The 21,590-nt window shown below is 38.9% G+C and overlaps 1 protein-coding gene across 3 annotated transcripts in view; it reads right to left on the reverse strand.

The window, feature by feature from the left end:
- The window catches only part of LOC149318479 (SH3 and PX domain-containing protein 2A-like), a 335,649-nt gene that overhangs the window by 246,474 nt on the left and 67,585 nt on the right, over window positions 1-21,590 (reverse strand). For all 3 annotated transcript variants that reach the window (XM_089509805.1, XM_089509806.1, XM_089509804.1), the window contains exon 3: window positions 5,629-5,704. In XM_089509805.1, coding sequence (XP_089365931.1) covers window positions 5,629-5,704 — 76 coding nt within the window. The remainder of the gene's footprint in view (window positions 1-5,628; window positions 5,705-21,590) is intronic.

Here is a 21,590-nt window from a genome sequence, read left to right on the forward strand (position 1 = left end):
AAGTGTGAATGGCATGCAATCCTCTTTCAATACATATCAATACATGCTGAAAAGGCAGCAACTATGTGTTTTGGTGTTTGAGAGTTAATTTTCAGAACATGTCACACCAGTTCTTGTTGGCACTTCTGAGTTTCTGGGCACAATTCAAAGTGATGGCTGTTACCCATTAAGGCTGGTTCTACTTGAAATCTGCTTATCTGAAGGACTGCACCTTTCCATCTGAACCTGCTTTGGGCACTGCTCTGGGTTTATCCCCTGCTCTGTGGTTATCCCCCTGGAAAAGTGGGGAACACACGAACAGGCTTTCTTGGTAGTGATACCTGTATAGTGGGACTCCCACCATAAGAACATTCAGTTGCTCTCTTATATTTTAAACCGTGAGGAAAGATGTTTTCATTTTGCTGAGCTTTGTAACTTTCTGACACTACTGTTTTATGCAGAGCTTGAAAGCAATAACAAGTAATGTATTTACCTGTAACAAGCAACCCCCCCCCCTTTTTTTTTTCTTTTTGGAAAAAGAATGACCACTGTTTTCTTGTCAGTTTTACCATTTATATTTAAAGAGCATCTTAAGACACATTTTCAGCAAAATCTTAACATTTTATCAATCCTACCTCCTCACCACCAAACAATGCAACAATAACAGAACAGAATATTAGTAAACCAACAAGTCACTAAAAATTTTTTTAACAGTAATAAACTAATGAAGGGGCCTAAATACCCTAAAGGCATCATCTGATCCTGTTTGATCTTGGAAGCTAAGCAACATTAGCCTTGGTTAGATTTTGGATAAAGGCTGATATATTCACCATCTTGTTGTTTTTAAAGGATCATGATTGCTAGAACTTTTTTACAACTCTCTCATTGCTTGATTCTGTGTTAAGATTTATCATTAGACATTTATTTAAGCAAATGAAAAGACCTTTGGCTTTTTTAAACAAAAAAGTACAATGTGTTTTCTAATTAAAAGAGTCACTTAATTGAATACAGTTTGATTATATGATATTTAGCAGATACATTTCTACAGCATCCTCTCCTTACAAAGCAACAAATGAAAATTTCTGCCAGAGCTATCCTTGTTCAACAGCTGCTTAAAAGCATGGACTTCAATCCTAACATGGGAGTTTATCCCACTAACAAACAAGCTGGCTTACCTCTTGCACCTTGAATTCAGGATCCGGGATGCCACCAGATGTTATCATAACTAAATCGCTGTCTATCTAGCAGACATGCCACCACCCAGATGCATCCTGGGTGAAAGCCTTGCTCAGCCGGCCAATTTTTGAAGTCTGAACCTCCCCAACTTCAAAAAAGTGCTGGCTGAGTGAGGCTTCGACCCAGGATGCATCCAGCTTATTGGTTAACAGGATAAGATCCTTTCTTTCAATGAATGGAAAAGAGTTGACACTGATAGAACAGGGCATTTCCACCTCTCTTTTCTATTTGATGAAGTGGTCAGACAAAATATCGGGTGGGGTTCAGCTGATTTTTGTTTGTTTGTTTGTTTGTTTACTTAAATCTTAAAATCCATCAACCAGAGCCAAGTGCAAAATCATGGCTCACATTAACAACATAAGGACCAGGGTATTTCTGAATTAACAGAACTAATTCTAGTTTCCCCAAAATTACTATTATTTCAACAACATAATTTTTAAAAGGGGCTCTTTAATATTTTTGCTATTACAAACCATTAGATCCAAAAATGATAGAAAATCCATTGTAAATCACACAGAGGCCTACCACTAGATCCTAATCTATTTTTCACCCACTTTACCACTCAAACAGTACCTGTAGCAATCAGAGATGTAATAGCAATGGGTATTTTATATCATCATCTTCAGTATATTATATCATATCATCATCTTCAGCATATTATGTCTCTGTCTATGTGTGTTTGCTGCATGAGTGCAGAAGCTGCTGTTCCCAAAAATGGAAAGAGTTGCACCCCTTCCAGTTTGCCTTAAGGGCCATCTATGAAGAAAAAGCTTATCCTTACCTTACTAACTGAAGATAAAAGCTAATCTCTTAATGGATCTCAAAACCCCATTTGAAATGTGGTACACTGAATCAACCTACAAGCCAGCTGCCATAATGCATCTGGCACCTCATAAAACAAGATAGAGGGATGGTTTCAGTCATGTGCAACAGAGAAACTCTATGGAGACAGAGGAAAATATTCTCTGCAAAACACATTTTGGTAATTTTTATATATTTCTTTGCTGAACAAGTCAGGTTGGAGCTAATGGGCTGGTTTGGGATTTATTTTACATTTTAATTTTAAAAAAAAACTCTTTGTGAGTAGTCGGCAGTTAAGCAGTTATTTATCCAGCCGGCTGCTTCTGCCAGGGAGGATTTTTTTCCTTTGCAACCTGCACAGAGCTACACAGCAGAGACCTTCCAGTGGTGTTTCTATTCCATGTGCATGTTTAATCCTGATTCTATATGCCCCAACAGTTTATTGATTCCAAAAATACCAAAGACGTAACTTGCTTTGTAACTGTATAATTATATCATGTAAACAGCTCCAAGTTCTATCATGTCCTACCAGCCTGATATAATCCTTCTTATTTAGAATAAAACCTTTCTTTTCATAACTGTCTGTTAAACATAATTGCAACTGTGACAGCTCAGGTATACAAGGTGAACTTTCCTCCAGGAAAAGTGATTTTGATTCTGCTTACTCATCATTCCCTTTCCCACAGGGAAAAAGGAAGAAGGTGTGAGAGTGAGTGTCAAGGAGCTGGTAATTCCTGGTTAACTAGATTTCCCTTTTTTGCTGAAAGGTACAATGCAGATGATCAAGGATCTGAGTAATTACATTCATGGATCTGTATGGTGCCTGGATAGAAAACCTATGGAGCCATTTTGAGGTTTCCAAAGACCTTTCCAAGTGAGATAAAGGTATAAAAAATTAAATGCCATGCTCAGAACAGAATCTGTCATACTAAATGTGCTTCACTGTATAAAATCACTGATGTGAATTCATGTTAACAGTTGTTTAGAAATTTCCCACATTCTAACTGCATAACTGTCGCAAACTCACTTTGACATACAGACCCCTCTGTGCTAGGGAATAGGTATGTAAGCTATCGCATTTCACACATCTCAAAACCCAACAAATTTATTGAAGTATGAGTTTTGCCTTTATGACACACTTTATGAGATTACTTAGGATCCATGTCAGAGGTCCCACGTCATGCAGTATAGAAGTGAGTAAAATGCACATATAACAATGTGTGTGCATTAACGTGTATTATGTATATACATAATACCAGAATGTACCAGAGAGCTCACTACCAATATGTGTGTTCATGATCAGATTTAGAATTCCATTTGGATTAAACTTTAAATTTGGGCTTAACCCCTTCAACCAAGTATTTCACTGTGGCCAAGCTTCAAAACCTCAATGAAGTATCAAATCATTGCCTCCTATATACTGTGAGCCAGTGTTTTCCACTCCCTTTGCCTCTTTGTCAAAAGAAAGGCACCAAATATGGAACGATCAAGGCCTCATCTGCTCAGCTGCATTTTTGAACTTGCGTTCTACAGTTATCATTGTGTTCATTTTTGAAACAATGGTTATAAGCCAAATTCTTCAGTTTTAAAAGATCCTCATTTGTGCTCAGGCAAGATACAATTCAGGGAAAGCATGATTGAGTTTTACTCTAAGAAAAACTCTGCCATGCAGTTGTGGTGCTATCTTTCCATTTCTAGTCTTACAATGAAAAGCTAGATCACACCACATAGCCCAACGCTGTATTTTGCAACCAAGGGTTCTGGAAAAACCAATACATAGGCATAAGGCCAATGGCTATCATCTCCTATTGCCATCTGCACCTTTATAACTAGCATTTAATAGCATGCTGTTTTGAACATGGAGTTGCTGATAACTGTTGATAAACTAAACTTCCATTAATTTCTTAAATCTATATTTAAAGACATCTTTCCCAGAAGCAAAAAGATCTGAAGAACCGTATTTTGTAGGTAATGGATCATTTTTCAAATAGTTTCATTAGGTAAACCCAGTGATACAAAAAAGTGATGGCAATTTTTATCTGCATTCAAAATTCACTAAACATTTACTATGTCTTCCTTGACACCTGTTTCATTTTCTACAGTAAAAAGGCATAGATGCTTTTGATTTTGCTCATTGAGAAGGGTTGTATCTCTATGGCAGAACCATGCTTTGCAAGAAGAAGGTCCCAGATTCAATCACTGTCATCTGCAAAAAAAAAAAAAAAAAAATCTACCCAAAACTGTAGAATGAATGTAGCTGCCAGTCAGAGTTGACAAATGTTGGTTAGATACATATATTTAATGTATTTTCAAGAACTGAATTGTGAAGATGGAGCTCCAGCTAACCAATAGCTGGCATTGCAGATATTAATATATTACAGAAATAGAATAATAGACATTACATATTGATAGATGGATGTATAGATACAGAGAAGGATATATTATTTATTTTATTACCTATATACTTGTCCCTCCACATTTGTGGCTTTGACTTTTACGGATTTTATTAATGTTCCCTCTAGGAATACCGAGGTCCTCCAGTGCAACTCTATGGTCAACTTCAACCAAAAGTCACACTGAAGTATCTAGAGATTCCTAGAAGAACACTCCACTAGGCATTTGTTGCATCTCCATTGCAATTCTGTGGTCTGTGCAATTCTGGCAGATGGTGACCACAAAGTTGCACTGGAGGACCTAGTGATTCCTAGAGTGTGTTTGTTATCTGTGATTTTTCCACATTCACAGGGGTCCTGTGCCCCTAACCCCAGAGAATGTGAAAGGATGAGTATATATTATTTAGTGAATTAATGCAATCATATATGGCATATTATTCTAATTGTATTGTAAATTTGGGAAGGAAATAAGTTTTTTTTAAAAAAAACTAATCTAGATACCTCAATGGTCTGACTCACTGGACCAATATAGGCAACTTCCTACATTCCTCTCATTTTTTGCTGCTCTTTCTTGTAGGCTTTCTAGCTTTGTGATGTCTTTATATGAGTCAGAAAAACCAGAACTATATGGGAGACACCCTATAGATTTATATAGAGGCATTATAATACTGGTCTTTCTATTTTAAATCCCATCATAAATAATTGTGAATATAGAATTTCCCTCACTCAATCATACAAACCCACAGGGTGACTTTGGGCAAGTCAGAGTCTCTCTGCCTCTGGTTAAGACAATGGCCAATCTTCTCTTAATCAATCTTGTCAAGAAAATCCCATGGAGGGGCATTATAAGTCCGTCAGTCTTGAAGGCACATAACACACAACAGCTTTACTGGTGATTTTCACCAGCCTATCCATCTCAGTCACAAATGAGCTTTTGTTGTCAACTCCTGCCACTTCAGATCATATCAGTGCACTGTGAAGGGAATGTTAGTCCAAATGGCCTGACAAGTGAAATATTTCTTAGATCTTGCACTATATTTCATTCAGTTTCTGAACTTTTGGCGATTACTTGAACAACTAAGATGTTTGCATTATTTCAAGAGACTCTGTCTAAATATCGATCTCAATTTAATTCTTGTAAAGTAGCATGCCTGTTTCTTCAAGGAATGTTAAAACCATGTGTCTATAAAGGTGTTCAATTTCATCTTTAGTTTGTTACCTGGAAGAAAGGGGATGATTCTCTGCTTGGGATCTTTCTGGCCTCCTTCAATAGGGAATTTATCCAGAAGCTGCATCTGCAAAAGAAATATTTAGTGTGAACTACAGTCCATTACCTCCTTTCCTCCGCTTTCTTTTTTGCATCTGTGTATTTTATTTCTTTATTTCCCACTGTAACAAATCAAGAAAATTACAGCTGTGATTAAGAGCAGAAAAGATTTTGTTTTGTTTTTTAAATAGAGTTTATGCAGAGAGGCAAGGTTCCCAAGAGGAAAAGGAGAATTACATCAGAACTGGAATAAGACCAAAGTCTGGCATTCTGCAATTCCCAGTTAGCCAATCTGCACTTTACATTTTTAAAAATGATTTGACCTTAATCTATGTTCTGTGTTGTAATCATGGAGGGTTCACCTACTCTCCAAGACAGACCACCCACCTGGTGAGAACTGCTGCCTTAGAACCACCAGAGAGGTTATTTCAGTGAAGCATGAGATGTAGTTGTTGGCAGGCCTCACCTGTCTCCCCCACATTACTGTGTTTCTCTATGTCTCATGATGGACAGGCATATATGAAATAGAAGGAGATTCCTGGGGATCTGCAAATGCTCTCTTCTTGTAATCCCTGGGACTTTGTCAGAACAAAGTGAGTTTCTTCCAAAGTGGAAGGTTGTCTCAACCTTTCTGAAAGACTCTCCCTTCCTCACTGACCACACACTGTCTGCAAATTTAACTCGGTGTGCGGTCACAGCAAACGGAGTATATTACATGCATAATATAATAGAACATTTGGCTAAACATTTTTCATAACAGGATAAATAAATATTTAATCTATACAAACATTGAACACACTAAGGCAGGAGAAGGGGAAATGGTAAGTTGCTGAGTTTCAAGGAGACTTTGCAAGGGCTGCTTTTCTTTTCAACCACCATGACAAATTGAATGCTGAAAGAAAAGAATTAAGAAGTTGCTGGGGGAAGGGGATTTGGCCAGGAATACTATTGTGGAACCTTGAAAATTTACATGTTGGAGTTAAAACTCCCAGAATCCTCCAGGAGTGGATGCATGCATGTCAGGCCATAATTTGCTAGCATTGCAGGGGAAAAGAAGCCGATGCACTTCAACTGTGTAGAGTGTGACTGGACCTCCTAGCTTAGAGTTCTAGAACTACAATAGCTCTATGGTATTATGAACAATGGGGTATAGAGAATCCAGTAAATCTCGCATAAGAAATTGGCTTTTAACCCTTACTATGGCATGCATAAACATGTGCAGCTTTTACTGAGGACTTTGAAGCAAGCACAGCAGAAGGGGCTGCTTAATACTCGATCAAGGTGGGTGGAAAGAGACTTCAGTCAGTCAGTCAGTCAGTCAGTCAGTCTCTATCTCTGTCTTGTCTCTCTCTTACCAACCACTGCTCAGTGTTCCAGAAGCCAATGTGATTCTACCCTACTCAATCTTTAATTCAAAAGGTTTAATTATCCTTCCAGATGAGAGGAAAACCTCAAGGCTGGACTTCTGCAATGCACTGTATATTGGGCTGCCTCTGTAGCAAGTTTGGAAACTTTAGTTAGTGCAAAACATGACAGCCAGATTGATTACTGGGACATCCAAGAGTGATCATATTACACCAATATTAAAATCACTCCAGTGGCTGCCAATTAGTTTCCAGGCAAAGTCTTAGTTATTACCTTTAAAGCCCTAAATGGTTTGGGTACAGGTAACCTACAGGATCGCCTCCTCCCATATACAGTGGACCCTTGTTATCAGCTGGGGTTTGGTTCCAGGAACCCTCGTGAATGACAAAATCCATGTATGAACAAGTTCCATTAAATACAATGGCATAGCAAAATGGTGTTCCTTATATAAAATGGAAAAATCAAGGTTTGATACTTGAAATTTATACTTTTTTTGAATATTTTCAAGCCCTAGATGCTTGAATCTGTGTATAAAAAATCCATGTATAAGGAGAGCCAACTGTAATTCACCCCATACACTCAGGTCCTCTGATGGACATTTACTCCAGTCAGCTGGGACTAGGTTGGTATCTGTCTCTGCTAGAAGACTTTTTCTTTAGCCACCCCTACATTGTGGAATGACCAGCCAGATGAGATTAGAAATTCAATAGACTGAATTTCAAAGAGTGATAAAGGCCAGTCCCTTCTGGCAGGCTTATCCAGATGATTTTTAACTTGTGAATTTTAAATGATGAATTTTAAAAGTGGATTGTTTTGATATGTGTACATCTTATTTGTCCTTTTAAATTGAAGTGTGTTTTAACTGATGTCTTTTTAATTGATGTTGTTTGTCTATTAACTGTTATTGTTCCCCATCTCATAATAATAATAATAATAATAATTATTATTATTATTATTATTATTATTTAAAAATACCCTCTATTCTATACAAGCACTGGCCTTATACACTACTAGAATTGCACTGAGATTTGCCTATTGCCAATTGTCATCTAGCAGCCATGAGGCTAAATTCCACAAGACTAAGGAATTTCATAATATTAAGAAATTGTCCTTGGGCTTACTTGCTTTCCTTTCCTTTCCTTCCCCCTTCCCAACTCCTTTTCCTTTTGTGTCAAGTCTTTTTAGAGTATAAGTCCAAGGGCTGTGATTATCTTGGCTTTTTACTGATGCGTAAGAGGCTCTGAGAGCATTTCCAATTGTACAGGAGGGTGTAACAGGCTGAGCTGCTTTTTAAGATTTCTTTTTGTCTCAATTACGCTTTTGGAGCTGTAGAGTTGTGTTGCAGAGTACCATATTATGAAAATTAACACATGTTTGCTCTGGGAAAGGAGCCAGCCCAAGTATAAACAAAGATAAGACAAAGGTAATAACCTGCGTATAATAATAAAACTGACAGTACAAGGTTACTGGCCTGATGCCAGCAAAACACCATCGCACCTGTACACAAGAAAAGAAGGCATCAGTAGGTTGAAAGAGAAAATAAACTGCAATATGTACGCTGGCTGAAACAGGTAGAATAATGATGATGCCTACTTTATCTCAGATCCGTCTTTTGACTGGATGAGAGAGAAGGGGAGGAGTGGCTAATTAAAGGCTGAAGAAGCCTTTTGAGCAGCAAAGCTGGTCCAGCTCTACTGCTGCTGATAACCCAAACCACTACATGTGGTAAAATATACTTTTCTTCATGAAGCCTGTTATCTAATACCCAAGTAAATGTCAGTGTAAAGATAAAGTTAAACATACATTAGGAAAGAAGGGGTTAGACTTCTCTATGATTCTAATAGAGGTGTGAGATTGTGCCTAGAACATCTGTGTAAACTATGCCACTGAAGAGAGCATATTTATCTGTGCTATTGGTGAATAATCGTAGGATAAAAGATGCACATTTCTCCTGTTAATTTCTTGATAGACTGAAGACTAAGAATATTTAAGGGGAACACTGGTGTTAATCTCACAATTGGATAGAACTGGGTTTTGTAACTTTGGGAGCTTAAGTGATCAACACAGCAACTACTAGAAAATCCAAACAGATTCAGATCTCAGGTGTAAGTCAAAGAACCTTCAATCTTCGGCAAGATACAGGGAGAAAGCATGTCAATGTCAGGTCATGAGCCAGGTAGAAGCCTTAGCAGCTAATATAGCCCTGAAGAAGACATTGGAGGAACTGCAGTAAACCTCTTAGATTCTTCTTTTTGCACTTGAGAGGAGAGGAAGCAAGCAGAGAAATCCCAGGTGTCCCTAACCAGGAAGAGTTAAGAAGCAGGGACCTAAACCATCTCTGATCCTCATTACATGAAAAGGCATATGAAGGTAACAACTTTAATAATGTTAATGCCTTTTGCAGACAAAAGGGCATTTCTGACTGCCTTTTGCAGAGCTGCAAATGGAGAGGCTGTTGATGGTGAATTTATCATCTCTGAGATGACAAATTATGAATGGTTGATGGGATATAGATATACCATGATAACTTACAGGGAAAGCATAGGTGAAGAAGATGTACCAGGGCAGACCTATGCCTATGAGCATATGTATAGCCAAGGTATATATAAGCTATGAGCATATGTATAACCACTCTTGCCTCTGTGCCAGAAGCAAAGTAGCAGCCTGGCTAGTAGCCATGCCAGAGCCTTTTCCAAATATAACAAAATATGCTTCAGCAGTTGTGAGAGCTACAGACTCCTGGTTTGATGAAGGCACTGGCTGAGTGTAGTAGCTGGATAGATGCCACTGTTGCCTTATATCTAATGGCTCATGGACCTATGGCAGTTTATAATCTGCAACCTGTCTTAGCTGCTACAGCCTTAATCGAAGGAGCAGCAGTGGCATTCAGACTGGGAATGTGCCTAGCACCTGGAGTCTATACCACTGTCTGTGGTATAGTGAAGAGCGTGTTGCACTGATACTGGAAATTAACACAGCTTTGGAAGCTCTTCCAGATGATCGGAACAGCACCAAACAGTTCAAGACAGTTCTGACCAGAGCACAAGGTGCCTTAGGTTTGATGGTGGAGAATACGCAGATCACATTCCACTATGAGAAAGATTCAGGTGCTGTGAAAGATTTGCCCAGTTTTGATGCTCAGCCAAAAAAAGTTTTCTTGCTCCAGAAACATCCTAATGAGGCAAATGCTTCTGTCTTCTATTCAAATGGCTCCTCAGTAAAATCCAAAAAAAGACTGTAGCAGTAACATATACAGTATTAATATTCAATGATCAATGATTGCAAGTCCTGAAAGAATGAGAACTTCAAATTTGCAGTCATTCAGCCTAGTATACTGAATTAACCACCTTGAAAATAGAGCTAAACAAATCAGCAAAAGAGAAGCAACCAACATTAATTGTAGCTGACTCTTTGTATTCAGCCCAGGCCTATACAGAAAACCTCCCCATATGGGAGTCTAATGAGTTCTTGATGAATAAAAAAACAAACTCAAGCATGTAGGTAATTGGAAATCTATTGCTAAAATTAAGCAGGCAAATTTATTAATATGTTGTACATGAACCAGGGTATCAGGATGTGAAATCCACATCCCCACATATTAAAGGCAATGACCTTGTAAATGCACTAGAACAGACAACCTCAAATTCAATAGCAATACAAATGATAACTAAAACAAAGCATCAGCATCTAAAAGTTACAAGGGATTCTATACTGGAATATCTGGATATTCATCAAGAAATGAATACTGGCTTGAAAACAATATATGTATGGTTAAGAAACCTGATGGTATCGTAAGCGTTCTCCCACCTATAATGGCAAAGCAAGACATATCAGTTCCATTTTTAAAGACATTTGGAACTCACAATTGCATTCATAACTGATTTGTATTCACAACCCCTATGTTTTCAGTAGTGTAGAGAGGGGTTGTAAAAGCCCCCCTAATTCTGCTTTACAGGCAATGAGTTTCTGTTCTCCACATGAGTGGGATGCATTAGCCTGAGACTCCCAACCCATTCCCCACAAGTGATCCCCAGTGCAAGGAGGAATTGCAACAGGAATCCAGCTTCTGATTTAACACAACCAGTCAAAGTCTTTTGCATACCAATTTACTTGTAACAAATGAAATTAACAAATGGTTTCCCTATAGGCTCCTCAGCACAGCTATGGTTGCAAGGCAAGAGGAATAAATTGACAGACACTATAAATTCAACTCCAGGAACTATATCACCAAGAGATGAAATGCAGAAGAGGTTAGAAACAAAGGAAAAACATGGTAGATAGTAAAGGTTTAGGCACAACTACCAATCACTTCCCACGCTCCAAATTAGATACAACAAGGGTCAGTTGACACCTTATGGAACTGGACTATGATTGCAATGGGATCTCCCAACATTCCTACAAGGCAATCCTTCAAAGATATGTGAAGTAGGACACATTGTTTATATGTATGAGAATGTAACTATTTGGGGGACCTATCATTTGGCTCACTCAGATTAATTATGTAAACACATGAGTGAAAGAGAAAAATCTAGTTAGGAAGCATCCTGTCACTAGGTCTGTGAACAACATCAGCTGAGATTTTGCAAGAATCTTTTCTCTTCAGAAAAAAAATATCTATATACTGTAGTTGTCTCCATTTGTCACCTTAGCATCAGCATGGTAGGAAAAGCAACAGTCTACATTTATATGCAGGGAGGAAAGGATCCATAAGCTTCCTCAAGGGCAAGTCATTCTCATGAAGAAAGTGTTTGATGTTTTTTAAACACTGTGCTTTTCTGTATATGGATTGAGATGTGTGCATGTATTCGTGTGCATGTGACTTTTTTTTACAAAGGGGGGATGTTTTGTTTTCCTGTAGACCGAACTTAGGCTGTCTGGAGTCAGCTAGGGTAAGATTACTTTTGTTCAAAGGAGAATGAAGCAATAGTTCAACTCCAGGCTTTGCTGTCACTACATTTTAAACCAGGAAGACATGTCATATCTCGTTTTACTCCAGGAGTGATTGACTCAGTGTGGCCTGCGATGAGACAGACACATTCCTAGGGCTATTCTTGGAGGTAGATTTGTTTGGCCCATGTGGGCTTTTTCTAACCACATCAAGGTGGTGAGGCATACAGCTAAGCACTGTTTATCTACAGGGTGGATATCAGTGGAACAGATGCAGCAAACCAAACATCTTCCTTTAGCAGAACACTCATAGCGACAAGTGAACCAGGCTAACTAGAAATGTCAGCAATAGGAAACCTGACTGAAAGCTTTAAATTTGCGGAGAAAGGGAAAGAGTTACAATGTCAAGAGTTACTGCATGGTATCGTAATCAGTTAAAGGTTAACCAAGGCTGACAGCTGAATAACAAACACAACATGTGGATATTTCCCACTCTGACTTAAGGGGTACATCAAGTCTTGCCAGCATATACTGGCCTGACATTTTATTTATGCAAATGACTGTCCTCCTGCACATCCAGTGGAGCAGCAATTCAATCATTTTATTTTGTCGCTTTGCTATTGTTTGTGTGCATTTTAATTGTCTAGCTATTTTTTGTTTTTATATGATTCTATTTTAATGCTATGTTTCATGATTTCATTGTTTTATTTTACTGATTTTGTTAGCTGCTTTGAGACTATTGAAGAATGAAGCCTAAACAATAAATAAATAAATAAATAAATAAATAGGAGCAGCATTACAAGCCAATTAATTGTGTTACTGCTACCCAGAGCCATCAATATTCTTCCAAGGTAAGGCACAGAGGTAAGGCTGATTATAAACAATAGCATACATATGCGTTGAAATCCTTCTGAATACTGAATTCATTCCCTAAACTTGACCAGATCAGGAGGTACAGCTTTTATTTCCTAATCTGAGCCAGCACAGAAAAGGAAGGATTTATACAGCTGATAGTCAGGTATATCCAGGGTGTGTCCTGTAACTCAGGAATGTGATGCAAAGTCAACCTTATTAATATTAAGAAGGCTGAGTTTTCAGCACAAAATTGCTCTCCCAAATACTAAGCTTGATATTCAGGTTGGGTTTCTTCATCTTTCACAACGTCTTTCTCCCATGGATTTGCCAGATCACATATGCACAGACATAATGCCATGTCAAATGTAAGGTAAGCCCTCTCTGATGAGATCCCATTCTATGATCTGTCTCACCAGTAGACAAACATTACATACATTTGAATTGTTTATAGGAACCACCATACAAAGCACCTGACTTACATATGATGTATTGATTGCCTCCCTTTTTTTCATAAAGAAACTCCCCATAAATCACATTACCTTATACCACCTATTACACTTTGATCCATACACAAGAGAAAGAAGTCAGAACTAGATTAAACATTTTTGAACATTTCAAAAAATTTCACTCATTTTTATTCATAGTGCAAGTTTGTTTGCAAACTTGGCCCTAATTTTCAGTGGAATCAGTAGCAAAATATATATCAGCATTATGTCAAGAGAGGTTTAAATGTCAGCCGCAGGCCCACCAAAATCCCTAGCTAGCTGTCGGTACCTGTTTTTTTCCATTAAACAAAAACAAAACAAATGGGGGGAAAACAAAAGAAATCTAACATATTTACATAATTGCTAATCTAAGTTGACCCTGACCCTGCAATCAGTCAGTCAACCAGCAATAATAGCATGATGAAATCATTTTGTTCCATGCATTTCCATGTATATTTGTTACATGGAAAGGCGATTAGCAGCAACTGCTGTTTATGCAATAGCAACAACAACATCTACCCCAGTAAAGAATCATGGGACATTTTGGAAAAACCCTCCCAGATTTTGAATTAAATCTGGTAGGTTTGTGTGATCTGTGCTTTCGTATCTGTTAAGAAAGAACCTGCCAAGGAAAAACATCAATTTTGATGACAAGATGGAACAAGGTCCTCCCCACACACTCTCAATCTTTCTTTTTAACTCGTAAAAACCTTGGGTTGCTTGGCTGACAATTCCTCTTTATTCTTCCACACATATATCTTTCTCTTGATGTGAAGAGGGGGATTCCACGCAGGACTCCACATAAAAGGCTCTTTATCTTTCTAGTGAAGAGATGGGGAGCAGCCAGCAAACATTAGCAATCTGGCTTTGGGAAAGCCATGTGGATGTTTCACAGGACAGCAGCTAGCAGGGCGATAGTTACAAAAAACAGAGGGCTTAAGAAGACATAGTCAAGATTTTTATTTCTGCTATTCTCTGTCCTGAATTTGTGGAGTTCTTAGAATCAGTTGAATGGATTTGAAAGCTATCTCCAGGTTTCATTAAGCATTCAATTTTGTTGGTTTTTTTAAATAATAATAATTGCATTAGCTTTTAAGACATCCATTGCACTGCCCCAAAAAAACTCTATTACACCCATAGCATATACTGTAATACATTACACAAATAGCACAACATACCATCCTAAACTATACTTATCCTAAAACTAAACTATATTAACAGCTAAACAACACTACCACAACCTCCCCACCACACACCTATATCATCTCCTTATACAAAACTAAAATAAACTAAACTCCCTAAAACACAACTCAGCTTAACAAAATTTACACAAACTACATTGACTTCAAACTTCCCAGGCTTTCAGTCTTGGTACAGCCCTGATTTTCATGGATGAAAAACAGAAATCATTTCTCTAATTATATGCATATCTACACATAATACTATTCCAAAACAATTGCCTCAAAGACTTTTCTAAAGCAGGAGACTTCATATCTACATGGGACCCTTCCATAATACACATTTATAGTGCTGTGATTCCACTTTAACTATTTTAGCAACATCTTATGGAATCCTGGGATTTGTAGTTCAGTGACGCATCATAGCTCTCTAACAGAGAATTCTAAATACTTCTTACTAAACTACCAATCCCAGGATTTAATGAGATGTTGCCAAGGCAGTTAAAATGGAGCAATAACACTATAATTGCATGGAGTAAAAGGGGCCCATCTTGCTCTATGACTTTAGTCATGAGTGTTTAAAAATTAAAACTTTTCAATTTTTTAAAACATGATATTCCAGTATAACCCCCCCCCCTCTCTCTCTATATATATATATATAGGAAAAGAAAGACCACCACATTATTGATAGGTTTCTATAAAAACTGGCCAAATATCCAAATATAACTCCATTGGTAGGTTTCGTCTATACAAGTTGTTATTTTTGTATTACAAGCCACAAGTGGAACACAATATCTTTCGAATATTGAAGTATCAATCTTTTGGCAGTCAAAAGGATGCACGGATCCAACTTCCACTGGCTCTTTGTTAATTTCCAAGATAAAGGTAGATAATTCAAAAGAACATGCACATCCCTTAACATCTATGAACTTTCCAGAATCAAGTTTATTCACATAATTACTTCCAACCAGAATGAGACAACTATGGGGCAGCTTCAAAATGTATCTGCTAAGCAAGCATTAGTGGTATTAAATCTCCAACAATTTGCTTATTTAGATACCCCTTTCTTTAAAAGACATTGTGGTGATCAGTATATCCAAAACAGCAACTTCTGCTGTTTGAAATTGTGAAGTTGGAAATTGACTGTATAAGGGGTAATCTTAATGAATTCTTAAAACTCTTGCCATGTTTCCTTCTACAGATGGACCAGAATCTTAACATTTTCTCTCCTCTTTCGGGTGCTAGAACTTGTAGGGAAAATGTATGGACATCTTGATTGAATTTTTCCAACCTTTTGTATCATTGTCAAATTTTCCTGAAATTTTAATGGCAAAAAAATAAATAAGTAAAAATAAAACCTATCCTCTTTTTTAACCACATTCACAGTCTGAAGAAGTGACACATTCTTCATTTTAAAAACAGCACTTTTTGTACTGAAATTTTAAGCCACCAGAAGTAACTACAGCCTCACTGGAGGCTTACAAGATCGCAAATACTTACCTTATAAGATTCTAAATAAAAGCACACAATCAGGCTACTTTTAAGATCCCTAGGAAGCCTAGTATCTCTTTGACTGTTTTCTCCCATTATCCTAATTCAAAGCGATTGGAAGTGCATGATATCCTTCCAATGTGACACAGCAGTTAGAATGTGAGATTTAGACTGGGGACACCTAATTTCAAAACCCAATTTGACATTAAATTCACCGGATGATCTTGGGGTGGATACTTAGCGGCAATCTCTCAGAGGATTTACTTTGGGCCATGTCTCGTTTGCTTTGTCTCCCCAAAACAAAAGGAAAGATGGTACCAGGGATCTTCTTAAATTGCAGTTCAGCTCCTAGGTCTGAATTAGCTTAACATACTTCACAGGGCTGTTATTGATAAAAGGGCAATGGAATCTCGCATAAAGTATTTTGAGTTCCTTGTAGAAAAGACATATGGCAATAGTGTATAAAGGAAATATATATGTGAGGCTCAAATTTGCCTCAAATTAATTCATCCTTTCTTTTTTCATTTTCCTTTCTTTCAGAAACAGAAAATGACCTAGCACAATCCAAATGTTACAGTGCAAATCTGAACAGTGGTACTTATTCCAGGTAAGGGTGAACAGGATTGCAGCTTTCAACCTGGACAGAAAAGGTGGGTCTTGGAAAGAAAAGGGAAGTTGGAAACAGGATGCCAGGGGCCTTTGACCCAAACAAAACTGGTTGTTAGGAAACCCTGACAGTAGTTGGGTGTAACATTACAGAGAAAAGATATTTCATGGGTAGGGTTCAGAGCTCAGCTGTTATAAAGCTATCTTGTTTTAGTAGAAAGGAAGGGACAAATTTGACTGAGGTAACAAGATAAACAAATACAATGTCCACAGAACTAAAACACACCAAGTTATATTTAGCCAATGGCAGAGGAATGCTGTACAGTCAACTCTCACAGCCCTAAGCACACAGCCACATGCTGCTTGTATGCAGAAAACTATGGAAGTGTTTTTCTGAAACTTTTACACATCTATTTTTTATTTTAAAAAATTCAAAACATTAAGTCCAGCATGTTATTATTAATACATTATCATGCTGAAATCACTGTTGCCAGCCAGGATCTGAAGTGTTACAACTAGTCATGAACCACGTGTGTCTAAGGACTGAGACAGATGGCCCAAAAGTGGCGTGGCCGTGGCGATTTCAACATTAGGGACCGCGCACCAACTGCACGGTCCCTTACCCTAGGACGTGCCGGAGGAAACATCATGGCGGCATCCCGTCCACATGAGCGCCACCATGATGACATCATGCACGCACCACATCCAAACAGCACGACGTGGACATGACATCTCCGTGCCACCCCAGGCCGCTTATGGCGCCCTAGCAGTGGCATGGAAAGGAGCTCCATAACGGTGCTCCTTTTTGGCACATGCACTGTTGACGTGGCAACCAAATGGCCACACCAACGATGCAGAGGGGAAAGGAGACCCCCCATTCTCCTCTGTAGTGCTGGCCACACTGGGGTGCACTGGGTGCCTAAGGCCCCTTTTCTAGGCCAAAGAAAAGTGGTATTTTGCCACTTCTCTTTGGCCTGAAAGAACACCAGATTGAGGCCACAGGGGCTGCTGGTCAGGTTGCCCTGGCCCCAATCCGGCGTGAATAGGGACAGCTGCAGACCGCCCCTTTGGGGTGGTCTGTACTGCACCTAAGATTCCTTTATTGATGTGAATTATACACATTGTCTACAAACGCTCATGCTACAACTTCTTTCGCACAGCTAGTTTCAAAGGTACTACAAGATCCCTTTGCATACAGATATTACAGACTAACATGACAGAGTGAAGCAGTCAATTTAGATAGCTAATTTTATTATAAAAACCCAAGCAACTATTAGCAATTTAATTTAATTTAATCGTGTGTCAACCCCTAGAGAGAGACACTAGTAGGAATATTTTGCCTCCAGTGGGGTGCTTGGGTGCTGTGCATTTTAAAGGAAGGGAGAATGTATGCTTTGTTGTTTTCCTCAGGCAGCAAAACGTTTTGAGCTATTATCTCTGGTATGAAAAATTACCACAAAAGAAATTATACACAAACAAAATTCCTGGACTCAGGTTAACCTGATGGAGATTCTACTTTCCTCTCAACCAAAACCACTAACCACCACCACCCTCAGGCTCCAAGAAATCTTTTTGACAGGTGCTGAGATGTGGACATGTTTATTTCTACACTTCAAGCTTTCTGCAAAGGAAAATGGCAAACTGAAGATAGTAAGCAGATAGACATTGGCTTTGAAATTTCACCCAGGCTTGGAGCCTGAGAGATTAGCTTTGGCATAGGAAAACAGAACATGAAATGAAACTGCAGAAGTACGGAGAGTGCATCTGTTGGGGAGTAGAAAGAGATGTCTCTATAGCTTTTTATCTGGAACTGAAGATTACCTCTGGGAAATCATGAATAACAGGAGACTAGAATCTTCATCTGCCTTGGATATAGGCCTTGGTTAATGAACACACACAAATCAGTAACATGACAGCCAAACCAGAGAACTAGAGATGAGAGAGAGATACTGCCATTCCATTCCATATGGAGTCAAAACATGAGCCTGAGCAGATTGGGTTTCAGCTAGACTTGCGGTGGGGCTTTTTTACTATCTCATAGGAAGTTTCCTTACACTGAGAAAAAAATAGTAACTAAAGGTGAGTATACACTGCAAAATCACCACCGAAAAATCACTTATGCAGTCTCACAGGGCTGCTCTTAACCACATGGTTAGGTATTCATGGGCCATGGCTCACCATCACAATTACTGGATAAGTTTCACCATGCAAATAACTGTGCAGAAAGGTGCAATGATGTTGACAGGCAACCAGTATGCAAGTCTCTGAAAAGAGTTTACAGTGTGACAATGCAGAGCCAATTTAAGCAGCATTCACATATAGAATAGCTCTGAAGCAAAAAGCTTTATATTAATTCAGAAAACAAGATAATATGTTCACATTCCACTCCCTTAGATGCCTTCACTTCTTTACAGTTTAATAGCAACCACTACTTGCAGCAATGTCTGAAATGGCAAATATTAGTTAGCACTTCTCTTCAAATCAGTATTGCAGACTAAGGCCCTGTACAGGCCGGCATTTTGTGCCAGCCTGATGCTGGATGCCCTGACTCCGCCCCCAGGGTGTCATGCTGCATGCTGCTCCAGATGGCACATGGCATCGTGGTGTGACTCCAGCTGCATCCAAATGATGCAGCACCAAAGGGGTGCCATACAGACACATTGCTGCAGCTACAATAATATAATTAATATAATGCTCTTTGGACACTTTAGAGGGTGCAAAAAGGAGCCACTTTCCTAGCCAGATTGGGGCCACGGCAACCTCATATCACAGCCCCGATCCAGCCTCTGGAGGGTGCAAAAAAGGTGCATTTCTGATTGTATTTAGATTCCACTTTGCCATTTCAGATATTTAAACAAACTACCTCCAGTGGTTCATCTGCTTTATCTAAAGGTTTGCCTGAGAAATGCCTCAGTAGTAGTAAAATTCAGCTCCACCTTGTCCAGCCTCAACCTGTTACTCAAGAGGACAGGAGCATCCATCCCCCAAACCTCCTTTGTTAGAGCTCATCTCATGATCTGATTAGAGAGAACCAGAGACCAAGTGAGAGAAAAATACCTCATGGTGTTTTAGACTTTTTAAATAACCTCTGCTGAGAAGCATTTCTCTGTCCATGTAGTCACCCTATTCAGGAATTGCTATCTTGTCACCTGTGACACTGAACCTCATTAAAATTTAACTGTACATTCTTTCACATTTAACCCTTGTTACCTGGGAAGAAGGATCTGATAATGGGAAAGACTCCCATTTATCACAATCTGCTTGTCAGACCTCAGAGTATTTCCTGTAGCAGGAAACAAAGATCTATTAGAATAAATGGATTTCTTTCCCAAGAACTACTGGTAGAAGTATTTTGCAATTACAAAGTTTCCTGAGAAACATTCTCATTCAGTTCTTCCAGTACAGCAAAGTGCAATTCAGTTCAGCATGCAAAGTCCTCTGTGTATATGTTTGAGTGTGTATGTGCTTTCAAATAATCTGTCAACTTATGGTGACCCCATAGGGTTTCCCTAGGCAAGGAATGCCCAGAGGTCCTTTTGCCAGTTCCTTCATCTGAAGCATCTCCTTTTTTGTGTCCTTCTTTTTTCTATCATCACACTTGAGCAAAAACTGAGAGGCAAAGAGAAGGCATAGGAATCAGTGTCTATGGACAGAACCTTGTGGGCAAATCCTGGAATACTGTGCTGCTGAGGCTTCTTCTGATTGTTCCTATTGGTCTGCTTGTACTACTCATCCCAAGAAACAGAGACCCTTCCATAAGGTATGGCTGCTACTAAACTGCAAAGTGAAAGTCAACTGTAAGAGAGGAAGAGGTTGAAGCTTTAAAATTTTATCTGGACTGACAGAAAACATGTTCTCTGGTTATGATGTTGAGATCTGGAGGGAAAAAAGGTTGGAGAACCTCTGGCCTTCCAGATGTTTTATGCTTCAGTTCCCACAGTCCCTTTTAATTGGCCACACTTGATGGAGCTGGTCATAGTTGATGCCCACAGTGTTTGGAGGGCCATAAACTCTACAGTCTCATTCTAAGATTATAGCAGTGCTTTCCATGTCCTCAAGTGATCAATAATAAGGGGGGAAAGCCCACACAAGTGCAAGATCCTCATGCTGATCAGAACTCTATAATTAGTTGTGTGGTGAGAAGAAAGAGTTGCAATTTTACACTAATCAGAACACCCAGAGTGACATAAGGTAGTCATTTCTTTAGTGATTCCTGTCAGCAAACCGGGAATGACTGAAACATAGGAAACTGGGTTACAGTATATCCAGCTTAGTATTGTCTCTCCTGGCTGGTAGTGGCTCACCAAAGTTTCAGGCAGAGGTCTTACACACTACTTGATCTTCTTAACTAGGTCTTCTGGAAACTGAACCAATGACCACCTTCATATGAAGAATACAAGTGTTCTTCCGTGTGTGTGCGTGCGTGCGTGCGTGCGTGTGTGTGTGAGAGAGAGAGAGAGAACTATAGACCTTCTCTACTAACTGATTACATGGTACATTACTAGAACATCCCAAAGTGCCTTATGGTGAACTACTTTAGTTGTTGCCAGAAGAAGTTTTAAAACAATCCGTTGTTTGTTCAGCCATTGTTACTTAGCAGGAATATCACAACTTGCATCATGATTTTATCAATATGATACACACAAGAAAGCATCCTTCTGAATACCCTCCCTTCTCTCCAAGCCATAATTAAGTAGAAGCTATGTCGTACATGCCAATGTATCTTCAGGACATCCTGACAATATTATGTTACTTCTGTGAGGCAATCAGAGGAATCATAAACAAATCGTACTCCAAACTGTAACTCCTAAGTAGTACCATAGATTAATCAAGAGAATAATCAAAAGTGTTATTTGCATACATTAAAATGCTATTTGTATCAGCCATAGTGGGCACAGGGGAGCCCATGGGCTACGCATCCCTTGAACCCAGATTTGGTGACTTCTAGGGATTCCGAACTCTGCTCCCAAATTGTGGATGGGACTCTCAAAATCCAGTCACTTGCTGTTGTGAAAAACATTCACAAAGGCCTTTAAAAAATGTGGGG

Source organism: Sceloporus occidentalis, unplaced genomic scaffold, assembly GCF_023333645.1.
Source record: "Sceloporus occidentalis isolate IW3139 unplaced genomic scaffold, rSceOcc1.0.p SCAF_2, whole genome shotgun sequence".
Lineage (NCBI taxonomy): Eukaryota > Metazoa > Chordata > Lepidosauria > Squamata > Phrynosomatidae > Sceloporus > Sceloporus occidentalis.